Source organism: Tetrao urogallus (assembly GCF_951394365.1).
Source record: "Tetrao urogallus genome assembly, chromosome: 5".
Lineage (NCBI taxonomy): Eukaryota > Metazoa > Chordata > Aves > Galliformes > Phasianidae > Tetrao > Tetrao urogallus.
The window spans coordinates 15,040,800-15,063,418 of NC_136818.1; the positions used below are offsets into that span (position 1 = coordinate 15,040,800).

At 37.6% G+C, this 22,619-nt stretch overlaps 1 protein-coding gene across 1 annotated transcript; it reads left to right on the forward strand.

The window, feature by feature from the left end:
- Window positions 1-428: 428 nt before the first annotated feature.
- On the forward strand, window positions 429-20,805 carry ZNF326 (zinc finger protein 326; the record flags this gene model as incomplete). The annotated part of the gene is made up of 13 exons (XM_079535222.1): window positions 429-444; window positions 918-992; window positions 6,217-6,343; window positions 8,431-8,836; window positions 11,488-11,686; window positions 12,226-12,260; window positions 13,161-13,248; window positions 14,720-14,834; window positions 15,994-16,141; window positions 16,354-16,453; window positions 16,999-17,129; window positions 17,979-18,074; window positions 20,644-20,805. 13 exons carry the CDS (start codon window positions 429-431, stop codon window positions 20,803-20,805), a joined length of 1,698 nt encoding a protein of 565 aa, XP_079391348.1.
- Window positions 20,806-22,619: the final 1,814 nt, after the last annotated feature.

Here is a 22,619-nt window from a genome sequence, read left to right on the forward strand (position 1 = left end):
CCCGTGTTTCCACTGAAGGCCGAAGACATGATAGAGAGAAGAAAGGCGTGGCAAAGTTGCGGCTGTTTCGCCGCTGATAACCCCGCTTCGCCTCCAAGCACGACAAGGCTCGCTGCCATAACATAAAATGGCAGCTGCCAGCACCTAACATGGCGGCCGCGCAGCCCCGCGCATGACCCCGCAGATCCGGGCACCGCGCGCGGCACTCATAAAGCGCCGCCGCCGGCACGGACCTCCTCCTTTCAGGCTGGGCCGTTCACGTGACGGTCACGCACGGGCCAATCGCCGCTCGCCGTAGCCCCGCTGCCGCGCGCAGGGCCCGCCTCGCCTCGTTGTGGTGGAAGGCGCCATTGACAGAAGCCGGAGTCGCCGCCGCGCCGCCGCGGCCGCCAGCTGTGCGGGAGCAGGGAGCGGGGCCCGCCGCCGCCATGGACTACGGGGAAGGTGAGAGCGCACCCCCAGATCAAGGGCAGGGCCCGGTCGCCGTCCCCGCTGCTGCCACGGGGTCCGGCCGCGTCTCAAAATGGCAGCGGCCGCTTTGTTCCGCGCAGGACGAAACCCCACCACCACCCACCTCCTCGTCCTCCTCCTCGCCGCCCCTCCCGGGCCGGGGGAGCTGTGGCGGCGGCCGGCGGCGGGAGGGCTGCGCGGGACGAGGGCCTCCCGGGGCGCGGGCGGGTGGGGGAGGCGCGGGAGGGGGCGGCCCTCGGGGGGCGAACGGGTGGCGGGCGGGTGGCGGGCGGGGGCGCGGGCAGGGCCGGGCCGGGCCGGGGGGAGCTCGGGGCGAGCTCCGTGAGGGGCCGTGTCAGGAGACCGGAGGTCCGACAGGAGAGAGAGCCGCTCCGCCGCGGCTCCCTGTCTCTCCCCTCCAGCTCTCGCTAAGCACTAAGTCATTCTCACTGACCCATCCTCTCCAGCTGAAGACAGAGATTGGAGATTCCCAGATACCCCCATGCATTGTGGTGTGAACATGCCCAGTGGGTCAGTCTCAGGTATGAGCTATAAATAAATCTAACCTGTAAAAAGCATTGGGGCTGAACAGTCAGTATTTACAAAAAATAATAATAATAATAATAAAGGGTTATTAGAAATACGTGGCGCGGTATGATTGCAGATGTTGTGTTCTGGAGGAGGATAGCTGGCTTGATGTTCGTCTTGGGCATGTCAACATGGGCTCCTGCACGTTCCCAGTCAGAGCTGAGGTGTTCAAGAAGCGGGGATGGGGGGATGCAGATTTTCTTATGACTATGCTTTTTGCGTAAGTCAGTTATCTGCTTTCTTATGGACTGCTATATTTTATTCTTGTAACTTATATTGAAAAGAAAAGGGTATCGATGAAGTTTAAGGATTGCGGAATCCTTAAGGTTGGAAAAGATTACTAAGATCGTCTTATCCAACCGTCAACCCATCCATGTTGATGTTGGGGATGGTTCCTCCTTTTATACAGCTGTGGGGAAAAGCAGAAGCTACATTTTTATTTTTTTGAACTTACCGTGCAAGTTTGGGAAGGAAAACAGAAAGCATATAAATAAATGTGATAGAGCAGAACTTAGCCTTTGTTTACGTGTTATCAAAGTATTGCATACGTACAGCTGAAAGCAATGCACAGTTGTAAGATGAGTGAGGTTTGAGTTCAGTAAGACTCAAGTAATTTTGACATTTCATGCCAGCATGCAAGCAAGTACCAAGAAATTGTTAACGTGTTAATATAAAACTTTTGCCATAAACTGTACCTGAGCTTCATTTACAGATATCACCAAATAACTATTTACTATTGGATCTCTTGATGCACTCGCTGGCTGTTATGTGGAGTAAACATGGATTACAGAAGCATCTTTGGTTGCATATGATTGTTTTTATGATGTACTCCTTGAGTCTTAGCTCTTTTGCCAGTAATACTGTTTCTGAATTATCTGTCTTCAGAATGAAATAAAAAAATAATGAAAAGCTCTGGCCCTATTTTTTTTTTTTTAAATTTCTGTATGGATCCCTAATTAAATTTCCCTTAGATATTTTGTAGAGAAGGTTCTTAATTGGCAGTTTTTAACATCTTATTCAAATGTTAACTGTAGTCAGTAACCAGAACCTGCCTCTCTGAGATCTGATGATAGTAGCATTAAAATGAACCTAGGCTCATCCTGTGAGAAGTAACTGATGGAACGCATATTGTACAATTGGAATATTGCTTCAATGTACCTCTGCTATACTCCTTCTTATGTTATAATTAAGCTGTACGTTACTTATAATAATTAAGTTAATTATAATGTATGCAGCTTTAAACATTTGACATTAATGTTTGTGCATTGTATATACATTAGTAAGGAATGAATGAACCTTTGTTTTACCCTGATTCTGTACAGTAGGCTAAGGGCCTATTTTGCAGGGGGTCCAGTAGATGGCAACAGAGAATGAATGTTCAGTGCTTTCGTCTTTGCCTGGGTCTTGGCTGAGTTCTTCCTGTTGGAAATTTGTAGCTGGTTGGAAGCATGCCTTTCACTGGGTGGCTGTCGATGGCTGTGATTCTGCCATTGTCCCATGCTGATGGTTTGGTTGGAGACATGGATGATGTGGCCTGTCAAATAAAATTTATGACGATGTTAATATTTTGGTTTCTGTAACTATTGTCCTTGTAATCTGGAGGGGTAAATGACTTTTGCTCTAAATCCTAACATTCATATACATGGTGCCTTGGCTTACATGGGACTTAATAATGCATTAAATCTTCTATATCTCATGATAAGTTTGTGATCTTAAAGTATTAAAAAACAAATAAGATGTCAATGGAAAAAATGCTGCTTATTGTTGCATTGTTGTGAACCCTTAAGCTTGTTGTAGTTACTGTGATTTACAAATGAAAAATATTATAGGCAAGTAGATTTTATTTCAGATCTATAATTGTTTTTTACTGTTTTAAGATTATTGAGATTAAGTTTTACTGAAACTTTTCATTATTCATTACTACAAGAACTTTCTCCCTTCTTACATGCTCCATGTGGATAACGCTGTTGCAAACTATATCACTTCTTTGTGCTGTGAACATTTTCATTGTCCTCTAATCCTATTTTCTTCTTTACAAGCATCTCTGTCTCCTAGAGTCAATGGAACCTTATTCTTATCTACTACGTGTTTTGTCATCCTACTTCTCTTCCTGAGGAAAGCTGATTTCTCTTTGCTGTATAATGAGACATCATCTTGCAGCAATTTTAAATCATCCACTAGATTGGGCATTTTTTCATTTTTCTTTCCTTAAACTGAAGGAATACATGTACACAGGCATTTTAATTTGTAAACTGAACTTGCCTTTTAGTGACCCAATTTTTTTTTTTTTTTAATCCTAGAGGTAATGTATTTTTTTCCCCCTTTGTTTTAACTTTTCTCCCTTTCACCAAGAACCTTTAAATATAATTTGGAAATGGGAAGTGGAACTGTTGTCTGCTCTTCTATTCCTGTACTTTATCTCATTGTCTCATTCATCCAGCTGTATTTGTGCATGAGGCTGCTGATGCCAAAACCTGATGCATTCCTCCGTCAAACTGTTTCAGATACTTTGTCAGTGACTTCATCGGATCAGAGATTTACTCTTTATTTTTAAACTTTAGGAGTGACTGTGAACCACTTCCTTTTTCCTTCTTTTTCTCTTGGAAGTATTTATAGATACGCAGATACAATACTACTTCGAAACTTTCCTTTCTAAACAGCTACTCTTTAAAGTTAAATAAAACCCAAGTAAAACAGAATTGTTTTCAGTATGTAATACAATTCCCAGCTGTGTTTTTTTCCCCCAGCATTTAAGTGCATGTTTTCTTAGCACATGAAATATCTTCCCATTTTGCTTGAATAGTTCACTCTGTGCATTTCTGCTGGTGATGATAGCTGATGCAACAGGACAGAGATCAGGGAGCAGGCTGCAGGCTGAAAAAATTGTTCTGTGCGGATGTTTTTATGCTCACTGTCTGGCTTTAGAGAGCAGGAGAATCAAAACTGGTGCAATGGGATATTGATGTTGGTGTGGTCAGGTTTGTGAACTCACAGGCTATTTATGTTGAGACTGTAATAATCAAAGCTGTGCAAGTGATTCATATTTGGCTATGTGCAGATAATATTTACTGGCTTCTATATTTCCCCCTTTCACCTCTTAGGATAAAGCCTATCTGGAGAACACAAAGTGAGGAAGAGCTCAGTGCTTGAAAAAGCATTACACTTGTTATTTGTATGCAGTATCTTTGCCAAGCTGGGCACAAAGCATAAATGTTCTAAATCTTCTTTGGTTAAGTTTGCAGCTGGCAGAATGACCAAGTGAGGCCAGTGGTTGGAACAATAGGTTCTGCTCAACAATCTGGAGCAGCTAATGATAAAGATGGAAGAAGATGGTAAAAGCACCTGTTCTTAGACCGGGTCTAAGAGTTGGCTGCTTCTTGTCTTGCCTGTGTCCTGCATGTCACTCTGTCCACTTGGGGATGTGGAAGGAGTAACACGAGTACTTCTTGGATATACTTATATGCCTAGCCTGATTGGTAGCTTAGAAACTTTCTGTACCATGGAAATGCATGCAACTTTTCAGAACATCCTGCTGAAGAGCAGCTCTGGAACTTAAATATCTGTTTTGTGAGAAAGCATCCAATTTGTGGGTTTTTGTTTTAGTTTTTTCCATTTGTTACCTCCAGTTTCGTGTAGTGGGAAGCTGTGCAGGTGGTCACTTCATGTCACATCTTTGTGCTTCTTTCAACTCCCTGTTAAATCATACAGTGTAAGGAAAGGCAGTGCAGTAAGTCTGGGTGGGAGGAATGTTGGATGCTTATATTGGAAGTCCTATCGGATTCCTTAGTTTATCTTACGCTTGAAGTTGATGTTGTGTGATGCGTGATTAGTGTTTTCAGCAGCTTTTTTTCCTACTTTGCTGTGTCTTTATTGTAAGCTCCAAATGTGGGAATATTCGTTATGACTTCAAAGTTCTAGAATTATCATCCTTAACTTTCTGAAAAGTGCCTGTGCTCATTGAAAGAAAACAACAGCAACAAGAAATCTGCGTTTTCTGGGAGGAGGAGTTCTTTAAGAGTATCTGTGTAACAGTCGGATAATCAGATAAATGCTACTTGTAGAGTTTTCTTTCTTAAGGGATGTAAGAGAGTAACTTGCAACATTGTTCTGATGTAATGAGAAGTTACAAACAGGAAATATTGTATATACTTAATTCATTGATGTGCACACAGAATTATTGTGTTTCTTTAAATGGAGAACGTTTCTTACTACTTCAGTTGAACTTACTGTCCTGTTCTGGAAAAGTCTGTCTTAAACTTGGAGATGTTGAAATGTAGAAACTACTCTTGTCACTGGGCAGATCTTTTTTGTGGTTACACAGTTATTCTTCCTGCGTTTGCTGACTGTCTTTCTTTGCATTACCTTTTCTAAGAGGCTTGACTTGACAGGCTATTGCCAGATGTTAGTGTTGGTCAGCACTGGGAAACAGTTTGGGTCACTCAGATGCTGCTGAAGCAAAATGGTGTATGCTACGGGGGGGCTGGATCATGCTTGTTATGCATCTCTATGGCACTGTCTTAGAGCTTTTACAGAGCACTTACAATGCTGGGGAGAAACTTGGTTCTTTTGCCTGACTTCCTTACAAGATACAAAGATGTCATAAAGTGACATCAGTTCAGCTATGAAATACAACTATCTTTGTGGAGTTGGTCAGCTGCAACTCGGTGCTGGTTGTGGTGGGTTTTTGTTGGTGCTAGAATGGAGAAAATTCTTTTGACTGGAGCCTACATACAGTGTCTGCACAACAGCATGGTATGCGTTGTGAGCTTGAACTAGCACCTCTGTCAACATGTAAGTGTTTCTTGTGGCGTTGTATGGCCAGGTGTCTGTGAGCTGTGTGTACTAGACAGTGGGAAGTGGTCATCATTCTGTGCTAACTTCTGATGTTTTCATCAAGCTTCTTCATTTTAGTTCACTTAATTTAACTTATGCCCAAACTCCAGCTGATCTACTGGGAAAAAAGTGATCTTGACTTCAGTTAAGAGGTGTTTGTACGATGACAAAGATGCACGGCTTCCCTCAGCACAATATTGAAATTAACTCACAACTGAAAGTTTGGTATTTTGTTTGTAAGCACTGTGGCAAAAATTAAATGGTTTATTTAAGAGTATAAGCTAGACTACTAAGTAAGACTTCTTTCTTACTTTCTTAATAAACATTTTTCTGCTCTTTTTTTAGACATGGACCGTGATTATGGGCATGGAGGCTATGGTGGCCCACGATCCATGGACTCTTACCTTAACCAGTCCTATGGGATGGAGAGTCATGGAGGTGGAGGCGGAGGAGGTGGTGGTGGTGGTAACAGGTAAAACGATCCTTCAGTTCTCCCAATAATTGATTAAATCCAATTTTAAGTTTAAATCATTCTGCTCTCTAACTTAAGTGTTCCTGAGGCATGTTGTTATGATTTTTTTTATGAACACTTTTGTTCTGAATCTTCGTGGCAAAATCTGAATCTACTGGCAAATATTAAACTGTAAAAGCTAGATTGTAACAATCAACACTTTTGTGGAAATGTTTGACAGTGAAACAATGTATCTTTGAATGAAAATGGATTTATTTTTTTTTTTTTTGTAATGGTTAGTAATTCGTCGCTGATTGGCCTGACATACTGTTTCTGACAGCAGACTAGACCTAATTGGTTTAGTGCCTTAGACTGAATCTATCAACATTCCGTTTTCAAGGAACATTTAGGATATGTGCTCTTTGGTTTGAATGTGGCGTGCTCAAATGATCTTGGTATTGAATCTGAAAGTCATGTCCAGATTATTTAATTGGCAGGTACTGATTACACTCAAAATTGTGTGCTTGTTTTAGGCTGCTTTGTAAGATGGATTGATCTAAAAATAAATTTTCTGATGCAGTGGTCTTAAAGTTGTGTATTTAACGCTAGGATATTATTCCTGTTGCTCTTTCAGATTAAAAAAAAAAAACAAAACAAAAACAAAAACACCCAAAAAAAACCCAGTGAGAAGCAGCTGATTTGATCTGGGGTTCAGAATCATTCAAAAAAGCATGCTTTCCAGAGTAGTGATTCTATCTCAGAGGAAATAACACGTGAAGAAAACTTTGATAATCTGATGGTTTTCTTGTATGCGCCTTTGAATTCTTGTCCGACTCTAGCCAGCCTACACTATGATTCCTCTTTGTAGTCACTGCAGTGCCACTGGGCAAGGACAGAACTAAGTAGGTAGGCTGGAGAAATGTTGTTTTGCTGCATGGTTCCGTTAAACATTTTAGTTCAGTTTAATTTGTTTACTGATGAGCATTAAGATTGACTTGAAAGTCTGAGCAGAGAATCAGGAATGAGCTGTACCTACCATACAGTAATCTGCATATGATTGATGTTGAATGACTTTGCACATGGAAATATCTCTTGCCATGTAACGTTTATATTGTGCATGGACTCTTTCTGTAGATAGTGTCATTTTTCTGTGTAGTTCTGGGTCTTCTACAAGATGTTTTAAAATGAAGGTGTTCAGTTTCCTGTAGATCCAGGCACTGAGTCTGTTCCAGCTTGTATTTTAACAGTCAAGGGGTTGTCTATCCCAGCTCCTGCTGAATCACCTACTGTAACTCTGCAGGGATACTATGTGTTTCCCTTCCAACTGGTTACAAATACAGATAATATTCAGCCTGACTGTCTCCTAAAGTAAAACAAACTCTTAGTAAATAGCTAAAGATTTCAGCTTCTTGTTTCGTTACTGTGAAATCTCAAAGGCTGTATTTTTGTTCACAGTGCATGGATTGTGATAGACTTCAAAAATCCTGAGTTGCTAGACTTAATGGTCTGCAAACAAAAGATACATGTATATTGAAGATGGTGAACTTTTAATGGGATACTGAATATTACAGGGAAGGAGATTTCTAAAAAGTATTAATACGAATGGAAGAGCACTTAATTGTTCTTTAAAATCAGAATTCTGGGATGTTTAAGACTCACAACTGTACCACTAAAAAAAAAAAAGTTTTTCTCTCAGATGAGAGCTAAGCCACCTTTTAACTGCTGTTTAACTGTTAAACTATGAGGGCATGATTTTGAAGAAGGGAGAGTTTGACTGGCCTGTGAATGTCTGCAGGTGATTATTGTCATGAGACTAGGGCTGGGCTCTAATCATATTTTAGCAAATGTTGCCGAAAATTTTAACTAAGCAAAGTTCATGTGTACTGAACTTTAGAATTCCTTGTAGCAAAAATGGCTCAGATAGCTTTCTATCTGGTCACAGTGTCATTTGCCCAGCCCTAATCAAGATTAAACAATAACACAACTGTACAGACCAGTATAGTAGTAAATTGATTTTAGTTGATAAATGTCAACTGATAACTTGTCTTTTGAAATGTATAACTTTAGTAAGCTTACTTTTTTTTCTCCTCACTGTGCAACTTTTCCAGGTTTGGACCTTATGAGTCTTACGACTCCGGGTCTTCTCTGGGTGGGCGAGATCTGTACAGATCTGGCTATGGTTATAATGAACCCGAACAAAGCCGCTTCGGAGGTAGTTATGGTGGTCGATTTGACAACTCCTACCGGAATAGCCTTGACTCTTTCGGAGGTAGAAACCAGGGCGGGTCTAGCTGGGAAGCACCTTACTCCCGTTCAAAATTGAGGCCTGGGTTTATGGAGGACAGAGGAAGAGAGAGTTACTCTTCCTACAGCAGTTTTTCTTCACCCCATATGAAGCCTGCACCTGTAGGCTCTCGGGGGAGAGGAACGCCTGCTTATCCTGAAAGTGGATTTGGAAGCAGAAACTATGATGCTTTTGGAGGACCATCAACAGGCAGAGGCCGAGGCCGAGGAGTAAGTACAGAATCTTTTCAGATTCTTTTCACTAGACACTCTTTTAAACCCTTTCAAGACCACTGCTATACAATTGATACACTGTTCAGTACAGTGTGTTGTGTTTTCGTTGTCTCTTTTTTTTGTCCAAGCAAACTATCATGGTTGATGTTGTTTACCCCCTTGAAGCTTTCTTCAAGTAGAACGCAGTCTCTTTCGAAAGTAATGAGTAATAGAAGACTAGTTGATAAGGTTTATTAAATCTCTCCTTTTGTGTGAAAGGTGAAGATAAAAGTAATAGGTTTGGTCTAAAAGGGATTAAAAGGACTTGCATTTTTCCTTGTGAACACTAGCATCCTTCTTGCTGGTGGGGAAATTTTTGAGTATTGTAAAAGTTTAATTCAAAGCCATTTGAAGTTTTGAGTAGGTTAAAGGTGCAATGTATATGCAAAAAATAAAAACCAGGTTGTGAATGCTAGAGTAGTTTTTGTTTCCCGTAAAGGTAAAAATCTTAGCTAAATCTTTAGTATGTTCAACATGTGCTTGTATACTGAAAAATGCACATGACTTGTGTATTGAAGGAATGATGAGGAGGAAATTGTGAAGGTAGGTGGTTAGCTGTTACAATGATTCTCATTTAAAATTGGAGCATCATTTAAAAGGGGCATCATCAACTTGAAATCAGATTCTTTCACAGACTTGAGATAATGTTCCTAGTCTTCCTAATTGTGTGTTTTATTTTGCAGCTGTGTTGTAACTTTTTCAGTGGCTTCCAGGGTAGGATGTAAAAAGTATATCAGTATTTAACATATACAAGTAGTGGATCACAGACAATTTGGAGCAGTAATGCTTGATGTTAAATGAGTCAGAGGAAAAATTGGAGAGAATTAAGAAATCATCTTGACAGAAGTATGAACTTTAAGTTGATGGTGTCCCTTTACATTGGTTTTATAATCTCAATTTTTATATATATATATATATATATATATATATATATATATATATATTTATTTATTTAATTTCAAAGCATAAAGGGTTCAGTGAGCGCTTTTCTGTCTGTGCCTCCAGATGCAACCTCACTTTGAAAATTCTTGTGTGCCATATTTCTTTGGGAAGTGATTCTTTAATGTTAAACTTGTTTGTAGCTTGAAGTGTAGAGGAAGATTATTTGTTTATTTTTAATGTTTTTTTTTTTTTTTTTTTTTTAAGTGCCTAATTGTGTGTTGGTTTTGTTTCAGAAGATTTACTTTGCAGCATTCTTGTATAATGTAGTTGCCATATTCAAATTTTAGCTCAGGGTTGCACATGGCTACTAGCTAGCATGTAGCATGGTTTTAGAAATAGCCTGATCTTCTTATTTCTTTACTTGTCAAGCTGAAAGCACTTGATTCCTAAGCTTTGATGCCATCCTTTCAGAACTTGTTTGGATCTGAAAGTTTTGTGCAAAATTTTGACCAAGCAGCCTTATTTCTTCTTTGTTTTTGCTTTTTAAAATCTATCTTTGTGGGCCTCTGCATTGTCCTTTATTACATAAGAACTAAACTACTTACTATATTTAAAATGCATTGCACCTTTAATAGATACTGTTTAAAAAAAAAAAAGTACTTGAAATTATTCAAGTGCTGACTTCATGTCAAATTTATATACATGCTAGGTAGTTCTGTAACTATCTCAACTAAATAAATTAACGTGGAGATCTTGTGCATGGACTTCTGATTAAGACAAGTAACCTGTTCTGGTACATTCAGTTTGTGATTTAAAATCTGCTACTAAAATGGGCATACGTTTTGTGGAAAGTATGTTTGAAGTTATTTTCATGTTTATTTAACTTCGCTAGTGTAGCAGTAATTTTCTTCTCACAGTGATGGGGATATTTCTGCTTATCCAATATACCCAACCAGTCAGTGGGCTCCCTTCTGCCCTTTATTAATCAAATAGTTGAGCTAGTATTAAGAAAAGAGTTAGTGCTTTGGGAAAAAAAATGGCTGCCTAACTTCTCCCTCTTCAGATTACTCAGAGAGGTTGTTTTTGTAAACATGTAAAATGTCCATAAATGTCTCTAGAGCATTTCAGGTATCATAGAAAGGCTTAGTTTTTCAAATGAATTTTCATTCCTGTTGCTGGCATGGTTTTTGTACAAAGCACAACTTTTGAATTCACTGTCATGCATTGTCCTGGAATGATTAATTAAAAGAGAGACTGAGCTTCCTTCAAGTTTATCACTGGATGACCTTTATTAAGTTTTCAGTTGCTGATCACTGGGCATAAAGAAGTTTGTCTTTTTTTTTTTTTTTTTTTTTTAATGGCTGTCAACTAGAGTATAGGAGAAAATGGTTTGGTTAGCTGTTTTTTCACAGAAGGACAAGTTTTATGTAGAAAATCTGAAGAGGGAAGCAAAGATTCTAGGCTGAGACTGACAGGCACGTTCGTCATCTTGGACAATGGTTCTGAATAAGCAGAAACACAATTTTTATATGTATGTGTGTGTGTATTTTACTGGACAAGCACCCACACAGCCTTTGCACAAACATTGAAATTGGAAGCTTAAATTTCCCCTGCATTTTGTTCCAGAATGCACGTTTTAGTTTACAGTTTAATTGTAAACACTTGTGCCAAGTAATTGTTATGTCTATCTGTCATATACTAATACTTTTTTTTCCACGAATTTCCAGCATATGGGAGACTTTGGAGGAATGCACAGACCTGGAATTGTTGTTGACTATCATAACAAACCCAGCCCTGCAGCAGTTGCTGCAAGAGGAATAAAAAGGAAAATGATGCCACAGCCATACAACAAACCTGGTGGGACATTTATCAAGAAACCCAAAATGACAAAACCTATTTTGAAGTTGACACAGAAAAAGTCATCTAGTAAGTGATAAAGAGCCAGCATTAAGTAAAAATTACTACAACTTAATTATCAGCAATTATTTCCTTTTAATATTCAGGAAGAAGTCTTCATGTGCTGTTTTGTAACTGTTCTAACTATTGAGACGCCTAGTGCAGTTTGTTAAGAACTACACTGAAAGGTGCTCTGAGCAATGTAATGTAGCTGAAAACTAGAAAAGTGGATTTCAAGTAACAGAAAACTGATGCACACAACATAGGCTGTATTTCAGCAAGTTTTTAAAAATCATTTTTAATGTCTAACATGTCTCAAAAAGTTATTGCTTCCTTGGCTTTTTGGAGTTAAATAGCAGTGATTGTTTCTAAAAGTATGGTTTGTTTGTTTGTGTGGATATCTGGTTTAATTCTAGTGCTATTAAAATATGGTGAATTGTAGATGTAGACTGTCTTAAATGCAGGATAATATTTTTTTTCTGAATAACTTAGCTGCTTTAAAATTAATTGATAGTGATATTAAACAGCAGTTTTGTATTATTTATTTCTTCCTTGTTTTGTGCTTATAGATATGAAGTCATCTTTCCAGGATTCTACTATAGAGGTAAGACTCTCCAAACTGGAAAATGTTTGATTAGTTCAGAAGTTTGTACAGTATACCTTAATGCAGGTAATTGCTAACCTAGAGTTATTTAAGAACTAAGCTCTTAATTATGAAAGTTCTTGTAAACTTTTTTTCCCATTTTATCTTAAACTGTCTCAGTTTGGTGGCATAAAATCTTACTGATTTTGAATGAAAGGTGTAGCTTGTGCTATACCTTGTGAAAAGTGAATTTAAAATGTATTTGTAGGCGTACAGGCTACTCTTGTGATATAGCTATGATGTGAACACTCCCCATATTGTTATGGGCAGTCAGCTTGATTTCACATACCTGTGACCTGCTTGGGGTTAGGAAATTCAAGTAGAAAATGATGGGAACTACTACAGTGAGAATAGATCAGACATGGGCATATTAAGGAGAGAAAGTGAATGGAAAGGAGGTCACTATTAACAGATGGTCTCTGGTAAGGTGCAAAGGATTAGTGCCCACTTACAGGAAGATCAGTTGCAACTGTATACAAGAAATGTGATTATTAAGCTCAGGGTATTTATCTTTTTCTCTGTGTTGAGACTGAAACATTGTTTCCTTCTTGTTGACTGGAGGTATTAATGTATTCTCAACAAAGTATAAGTTTGAGTTGAAAGTCAGAAGGCTTGTGTAGAAGGTGGTATTTTGCTTATGAAATAAATTCATATATGTATCAATGTATTAAAGATTAATGTATAACTTGAGGTTATAAGTACTTGAGGTACATTAAGTCCATACGTAGTTACTCTGTACACTTTATCATATTTTCTTAAAATGAAGAGGTAACAAATTATTTGAATTAAAGTGACTTGAACTGTTTTTTAGATTTAGAATGGCATTGCATCTTTTTCATGATATTTGTTTTTTTAAATTAGGAAATTGAAGTGGATACAAGTGGTGCAGTTGTTATATATGAAGACTTTACAAGAGATGCTTATGATGTTGGGTATCAGACTTTTGGAGGTAAGTCAGTTGGCTTTGTCGGGTAAGGTTTTATAGATTTTTTTTGTGTGTGACTGAGTGAATAGATTTGGTGTGTATGTATGTATGACTTCTAGTGATTATTGCACAACATGACTCCTTGTTTTTAACAGAGTTTATGCATTTAGACCATGGAGGAGAATAGGGTTTGTAATATCTAACCATTGCTTATTTTGTCTCTGCATTGTAATTCTCATTTTGGATCCTTTATCCAAATTTAGGAATTTTAAAAATTGCATACATTTTTCTACTGCTTAAAAATTGGTGTAAGCACACTGAAGGAAAGTGGGAGCCTCACTGTGTGGTACCAGCTTGTATGTAGGCACAGGCTTCTATTTCCCCAGCTTGTAACAGTATGGGTGCATAAGTTTATGAGTTTGAGGAGTAAGATACTGGCTTTACTCCCCAGAATGTTGTACTGTTGCATGTTGAAAGTTGAATGTTGCAGAAACAGTACAACAAGTGATTCTTTGGATGCTTCTGGGATTGGTGGTAAGACAGTAAGTAAAATTGAAATACTGAGGCCTGTGTGAAGTGTGGGTGTTGTTTGTTTTTGATTTGCCTTTTTTTTTTTTTTTTTTTTTTTTTTTAAAATGAACTTTTATAGCAATAAAAAGAAAACAACAATTTTGGATAGAAGTTTTTCTCATGTCTGGATCAGATCAATTTTTTCAACTCTGCTACAAAACGAAAAGATTTAGCATTCACCAGGAATGAAGGGTAAACTGTTAGTCATTACAAATGTTTTCAATCTCAGTGGCATTTCTAAACCTGCAGAGCTTTTCACTAGTCTCCAGTTTTCTTATATTCCTCTGCTGTATGTTCCTTTGTTCCTACTGTTTGGATGCAGACAGATTATATTTTATGTATTATATATATTATATGCACAGGAAGAATATGTGATTTTATTTTTTTTTTTACTGCTCTAAAACAACTAACTGAATAATATTTTAATATTCTTACTGCATATAGGCTTTAGAAGTAAGCATAAGTACACATCTGCAAAAGATCTATGTAAGTCTTCAATGTTGCAGAAACATTTTGTAGTCATTTGTCTACACTCCTACATATGTGCTAGATGATTGTTTAACAAAGCTTCTTTCCTGGTGCTTTTTTCTGTGCCCTTTTCTGGTTACTTACTTGGAAAGGCTTTTAATAACTAGGCACAACAAAATAGGAGTTGATTTACTCTGAATTTTCTTTTATGAGTATAATCTAGAACTGTTTGAAGTAGATGTTTTAATTTGTCTTCTGTAATGGAGGGAAAAAACTTCTATGGCATTTAAATAGGCCTTCAAAACATTTTGGGTTTTTTTCGTTTTTTTTTTTTTCCTCTGCATTTTTCGCTATTCCTTGGGTGTTTGTGGCAGAAATGTGGAAGGCAGGTGCTTTCCCTGGAAAGATGGATTTTTTGGGGGGTACATGATGTTTTAAAATCCTTCTGTATGTTAAGATTCCAAAGGAGAAGCTAAAAGTGAAGAGGAGGAAAAGCGGCGAATTGAGGCAAGAAGAGAGAAGCAAAGGCGTAGAAGGGAAAAAAACAGCGAGAAATACGGCGATGGATACAGGTTTGTGTTGTAACTTGTCTTGTGTGCTTTGGTTTTCTTCTGCCTTATTCTTGCATAATAAGGATATGTCTTTGCTCCTGAAAGGACCTTTTGGACTGTTTTTAAATGAAAAATAGGTCCAACAAACAAGCAGAAATAAACAGCACCCAAATCTCTTGATTTAGAAGACTGGATATTCAGCTCTGGGGCCCAAAGCATAAGAAAGAGGCACGGACCTGTTAAAGAGGGCCTGAGGAGGTTCGCAAGGATGATCAGGTTAAGGGAGCTGGGGTCATTTAGTCTGTAGAAGAGAAGTCTCTAGGGGGGAAGACCTAATAGCAGCCTTATTGTACTTAGAGGGGCCTATAGGAAAGATGAGGGACTTTTTGTTCAGGGCTGTAGGGAGAGGACAAGGGGTAACGGTTTCACTAATAGAGTGGATTTTGATTAGGAATTGGTGAAGAAATTCTTCACGATGAGGGTGGTAAGGCACTGGCGTATGCTGCCCAGAGAGACTGGGGATACCTCATCCCTGAGAAGTGTTTGTGGCCAGACTGGGTGGGACTTGAACAACTTGATCTAGTGGGAGGTGTGCCTGCCCATGGCAGGGTGGTTGGAATTAGGTGATATTTAAAGTCCTTTCCAACCCAAGATGTTTCATGATTCACTTGACCCCTACTGTATCAGGAAGTATGTGAATTACTAACCTCTTCCTGACAAACACATCACTGATCACTTGAGAACCAGCTTAGAATGCTACTGTTTTTGAAGTATATATTTCAGTTAAATTTATGTTAATGCTGACTTAAGCTGATACAAAACTGACCTCATTCAGTTTGAATATGTATAGCGAGCTGTTTTGTAGCAAAAATGTGTAGGTAGTTCTATAACTTATCTCAGTTTTGCTACAGTGAAGCATACTAATGACTTTAAAATGTCTAGCAGTTTTTCTCCTACATAGAAAGGTAATTGGTCTTAGAGTAGCTCTTTTTTATGTTTGGAACTTGTAGTAGATACGCTTTTCATTGGTAAAATACTGGACTTTTTTTTTTTTCCACTTAGGCTTCTGTAAGGAATACTTCTCCTATTCCATTTCTGATTAGTTTTGTGAGGTCTTCAATCTTCTGAGGAAAGAATGTTTCTTTAATAGTGATATTATTTCTTGCATTTCTCTTGCTAGAATGGCATTTACTTGCTCATTTTGCAAGTTTCGAACATTTGAAGAAAAAGAAATTGAATCCCATCTGGAGAGTGCAGCTCACCAGGAAACACTGGATCATATTCAGAAGCAAACCAAATTTGACAAAGTAGTGATGGAGTTTCTTCATGTAAGAAAAGAGATTTTTTTTTTTTAATTTGAAAAATACTTTTACATTAGAGTGCAATTAGAATATATTATTTAGTTTTCAAAATATGCTTAATTGATTGTTATTCTTATATGTAATTTGATATTATTCAGAGTAATATTTCAAACATAACTTCCTACTGGAATATAAATACTCATGTTAGTTGCATAACTGTTTTCTTTGATTCTCTGTAGGAGTGTATGGTGAATAAGTTCAAGAAGACAGCTATGCGTAAACAACAGACTAGTAACCAAACAGAAAATGCTCAAACTGTTGAAAAAGATATCATGGAAGGTGAGCAAATGCTCTTTATGTGGTAGTGCATATTGTGGATATCAGGTGTTGTGGAGAAACAAGGAAATAAGCTATTAATATCAGGGCTAGAATTAATTCAGCTGCTTTGTGAGAAATTGAGGGTTTCAAGGTTTATTTGTTGTATTAAGATGTGCATTAGGAATGTTGGTTATTGTAGATTTTAAAAACCAGGAGGTGTTGGAGAGAGTTCGAACTTCTGATTGCTGTAATGTTGTCTTCCTCTATTAGGCAGGTAATGTTCATGTTTTATAACCTCAGGCATCAAACATAATTGCCTGACTCTTACATATAGTCTGTGGAGAGAAGGAATTGGAGTATCCAGATGAAATACATCCTCTTCCAATGTTATCTTCAGCGAGCCTGGTTTTGATGCCTGAATTTGCGTGAACATTCCCCTGTGGTTCAGTTTGATGTGGTTAACAATTGAAAGTCCTAACTTTCCTGATACAGAATAACTAATCCCTCTTCCAGTTGTCTGGAATGACATATTTCATGTTAATGACTTGTTATGTGTTCTTTGGCAGGGGTTACTGCTGATGACCATATGATGAAAGTTGAGACTGTTCACTGCAGTGCTTGCAGTGTGTATGTTCCTGCACTGCACAGTTCTGTTCAGCAGCACTTAAAGTCTCCTGATCACACAAAAGGAAAACAAGTAAGATATGGCGTATTACTTAAAAAAGAAGAAATAATAGTAAATATATACTCTTATAGTAGGTGAGCAGAGTAAGTCATTTCTAAACTGTACTAGCATTATTTCTCTAGAAATCTAGAATGCCCTTTGTAAATGTCTCATGAAATAGCTGGCATTTGAATACCTACAGTTAATGAAAAGTTGGTGTACTTGATAGCTGTCAGTAGAGAATTCTGAGGTTACTAGGAATAACCAAGTTTTTATTTCAGGGGATTTTTTTTTTTTTTTTTTTTGCTGCCATGGAGTGTGAGAATCTTATTGAAATTGTAACTATAAAACATAATACTTCTTTCCAGTAAGACAACAGTGCTGATGTCTTTTCTTTGATTGTCTATTATACTTTTAATGTGAAAAAGGTGAGAGTAGAGTAGAATTAGCAGCAGTATGGATTTGGATCCTGTTACAGTTTGATATGCTTCTAATGTTGGTGGAAGAGTTAAAGAGTAGCATGAATAGAAAAATGATCTCAGTTGTCACAATAGGTTAGATTTCCAAATTAACTTATTTCTTGAGCTTTTGTAATTATGAACTGTATTAGGCTGTGATGGGAAAAAAATGAATGTTGTCTATAGGTGAGAACAGGTAACTGGGAATAGACAGGTGCATCAGTGTTTGTAGTTTGTTGTGTAAGACTTACATGCTATCAAACTTAATTCAGTTTATTATGTAGTTTGGACTTAAATACCAGGAGTAAGCATTTCGTCTTCTATTACTTTCGTGATTTACCTTACAGAAACAGACCACAAATTGAAATGTGTGGCAATTAGAACAGGTTTGTAATAGTTATTCACCGTAAAATCTATTTCCTAGGCCTACAGAGAACAAATAAAAAGGGAGAGTGTTCTTACTGCTACCAGTATCTTGAATAATCCGATAGTCAAGGCACGATATGAGCTGTATGTGAAGGTAAGATTGAATAAGGAAAATAAAATGCTGTCATCTGTAATATTAGTGACATCACCGTTTCATCTGTATGGATGGAATTTAACCTCAGTGCTCTGTCTCCTGTTTCTGCCATCTTGGTTGTTCACACGTTGAATTTACTGTAATGTATTTTTCCAGTTTCACATCATTGTCTTAAATCATAGAATCACAGAGTCATTGACAGGGACCTTCAAAGGTCATCTTGTCCAACTCTCCTGCCATGAACAGGGGTGCATTGACCAGGTTGCTCAGAGCCTGGCCCAGCCTGGCCTTGAATGTCTCTACAGAACACACAAATCAGAAAGGAGGCAAGACCTCATCTTACAGGGAAAACAACTATGCATAGCCGAACAGCCATCTTTGAGTTTTAATTCCACACTGTCTGTGTGTCCTAGCAAGCACATCAACCAAGGCTGAATGCAGATCTGCAGAGGTGTTCCAGTTCTGAGTACCACCTGTCCCGCACTGGTGGGAAGGAGAGCCGAGCTGCACCATGGGGCCACAGGCTTTAACTTCATTTATTTGCAGAAAAAATGACCGCTTTCAGATTTACCAGTTACATTTTTGATTTTGCATTTATATAAATCTGGTCAATATTTGATCAGTCATTTCTATGAAGTCAAGTTTTAGGAAAATATTAGCGGAATCTTTACGCAGTACTCACTATAGAACACAAAACACTTTACAAATACTTGTTCAGAAGCAAAAACTCCTACATACACTTTGTAGTGAAGTACTGTATATGCTTCTTGTCTAATATTCCTCATAATTTCTAGTATTTATGGAAGTTTACAGAAATAGTTGTGATAAAAAACTTTGAAAGGCTTGGCAGTCTGCATTGCAAATTTACAGCTTGAGAAATATAGGTGAATTCATTCTGGCAAAAATGTTTTTTTTCTTTTCTGTTCAGATATGTATCTTTTTGTATTAACACTGTTGGTTGTTTTTGTTAATTATGATTAATTGGCTTATAACTTTCCTTGTGCTTAAGCAATGGATTCTTTTAGAAAGAGCAGTTTTGCCTTGCAGAAATATGACAGGTGTGAGCCAATGCAGAATTTCACTGTAATCTAGATATTCAAATTTAGTTATGCTCTGAGCAGTTGTGGATGATGGGATGTACGAGTTGGTTTTGGACGACTTCTATAGGAAGGAGAAAAGGTGACAACCAGCTAGCACAGTTTCAAATATTTGAATGTATTTCCAACTGTCTCTGTATTTTTTTTATGGTTTGACGTGTGTGTGTTGTTCCTTACAGCCCCCTAGTGGGGGGTTGGTGGGATGAGGGATGGAAACTTGCTGTTTGTCAATAGATAAAGGCAAGATCACCTTCCTAAGGAGGCACTACCATTTTTAGAGTGCTTCATTGGTGTTCCTTGAACATTATACACACACATGCTCAGTGAGATGTGTACAGCTTCTGGTAATACAATTCCTCCTCATATTTATATCAGTGTATAAAGAACTGCAGATTGAAAGAGTCTGTTTGTCTTATCCAGCACTTTATGAGCCACTACATGCCTGTAGTTTTCCTGGAGTGGAGTAAAGCCTGCTTACAATTGCAGATCAGTTTTAAGACCATGGGCCATTGGGGTGGCGGAGGAGCCTACAAAAAAACTGCCACCAACAAACAAAAAAACCCCACCATTTCAGAAGGTTTTGTGTATCCTGCATATGCAGAGTAGAAAGAAAGAACTTGAGACAGGGAAGTCCTGTGAGACTGTTGAGTAGATGGTACAACTCTGAAAGGCAGGCAATGAATTTCATTAATCCCTTTGGAAAAAACAAAAACAAACAAACAAAAAAAAACCCCACAGCTGGAAGTCAACAACTTCTAATTATTTTTTTTGTTAACTGCTATTGATACATCTTAATGAGCAAAGGCATTCTTTTTTTTTCCCTATTACTCTGAGTTTCTCTGTGCAAAATTGTGAATCCTGATGTAGCAAGTTGGTGTCGTTTTCACATCAGAGTTGCTCTGTCAGCTATTCAAACGTGAAAGGGCAAAGAAACTCCTCATGTTTCATGTTACTCTTTATTATTGATTATTCGTAGTGTTTAAACATCTGAAAGAAGTGGAAGTTGAGGTACATCTTGTGCACAATTATCCTATGAAATAGAGGAAAAAGGCTACTAGGGTGGCAATGTATTCAGAGCAGTCTTTAAGACATCTGCTTGATAATTTTTCTGGATCAGCAATGAAATGAGTTTTAGTCTAGTCAGTGTAATTCCACATTTAATTTTTTTATTTATGGAATTGTTTGCCTTTGGTAGGGTTATTTGGAATTAGCAGTGAATAAAGAAAAGAAGGGATTATTTTGGTATTCAGATTTGATTTGAATTTTGGGGGAAAGGAAGCATCTCTAGAGACCTCCAGATTTAGTAAAAAGATTCAGAAATGTAAAAATGTAGTTTTAATTTACTGAGTGCTGAATTTTGTGTTTTATATACTTGAGATTTTTCTGTGTGCCACTTCAGTCACTGAGATGATAAACGTTGTTTTAGTTTGTTTGGAACAAATATTTAAAGTGTTTTAAATTTTCTCATTCAGGGTGAAAATCCTTTTGAAATCAGTGATCAGGCTCAGGAGCAGCAGACAGAAGAAGACAAGGCTGAAGAGCCAGCTGAGGGTGAGGAAGAAGAGGAGGAAGAAGAGGAGGAAGAAACTGAAGAGCAAACTGACTTTACTTTAGACCACACTGAAGATAATTAAATGCAAGAAAATGAGAAAAAAATATTGGGGAGGGGGGGCAAAACAGCTTTTTATTTCTGCTCTAAAGTGGCTAAGACTTTTTAATAGACTCAAATGAACATTGTTAAGACTCCCCACCCTATGCATGCATTCCATTCTGTGGAGAACTTGTTCATATAATTTCTTGTGTTTCTGATTTTGTTTAAAATGAAATTAAGATTATTTTAGTTGAGCTTTTTATAGCAAACTGACTGTTAAAGCTGATTAAACATGGTGTTGTATATTTTTTTAAGCTTCCTATTTTTTGATGTGTGCATTGAAAGTTTGATATAATAGTTTTTGATCTAATCATTTGGAAGGATGGTCTGGGGGTAAATATTTTAAATGCTGTATGGCATAAGCTTCTGTTTACCTCAGTACAGAAAGAGTAAACTTCAAAAATTGTGCTGTTGAGTGTGGCTTTTTTGGAACTGCATTGCACTCTGTATAATAGAATATGTGTTATAATATGCCTTGTAGCTTTTTGTGATAAGATGTACCAGTTTGTAGAAATAAAACATGTAAGAAATGTTACTGTTTGAAGTGTCTACAGTTAAGTATCTCAAGGATTTCCCCATGCAGCCTACCAAACAAGTTTTGAATCAATTCTTAATGGATGCTATGATTATTTAGAAGTTAATCTTACTGTTTGATGTTAGTTTTTGTTTCTTTCTATGCATTCAGACTACACCTAGCCTTTTCATCTAAATATGATAATGTTAATAGAAATAACTGCATAATTCCTTGCAGCCATCGTGGGGATTTTTTTCAAACTGTTATCATATAGGCAGTTTGTGCTCCTTTCCTTTGAGGAATGTTAAATTGTAACTACTGCTATGTACATGTGACCAAGGCAGAGTGGGATTTGTTTGCTTCTAGTTAGCATGGCTTGTTTGAAAAACACCAAGCTTTCAATTGGTTGAATAGTATTTCTTGCTTAAAATATTTTTATTTCGATTTTAAGCTTTTCTAAGCTGGAAGTAGTCGAGTACACCTTGTATCTCTTAAAAATTGTTCTCCTTTTTAAGATTAGCATAAGATCCCCATTTGCAATACTTCTTAGGATATGATCTCCCTTCTGCCTTAGAAGATGGTCACTTGATTGCTCATCTTTGTGTTCTGTCTTTAGATCTCTTGCTTTATGAGAAGATGACACTGATTCCTTCCTAGACAGTTTAATAAGAACTGTTCTAGAAACTGGCATGAGTTTTAGCATGGCAACTTTTTTTTTTTTTTGTGATGTTTCAGAGAACTGAGATGCTGCCCAAATTTCTGCAAGTGTTTTTTTATTATTATTATTCTAGTCATATTTGCTGTCACCTCAGGATTTGTTAACCCTATGCATTCTTGACTTAACATGTAATCTAAAACATTTGATTTTCTATATATTGTCAATTCTATTTATGAAGCATATTAAATGATAGCCTAAATGACTTTTTTTTAAAAGGCAGCTGCTGATTATAGTGGACATAATTGCTTTTTTTCTGTAGTTTTAGAAGGAACTTTTAGTAGTGCTCTGTGTCTCTTCTGTATCTAGTGTTTCACAACATTCAATCCATTTCCTGCATGGTAATAAAGCATGGAAATAATTTCAGATGGAAAGATTGAAGATCCCTTTTCCACATTATAAATAGTCCTGGTAAGATGTGCACACACTGAGTTATTCCAAACTGAGCTGAGATTGCATTTGTTTTAGAATCTCAGAAATAAAGTGCACAGTTTTAGGCAGTTCTGGATGAGGGCACCTGAGGGAATACACAGGTATGTTTATTTACACTTTCTTGTTAAGAGACATT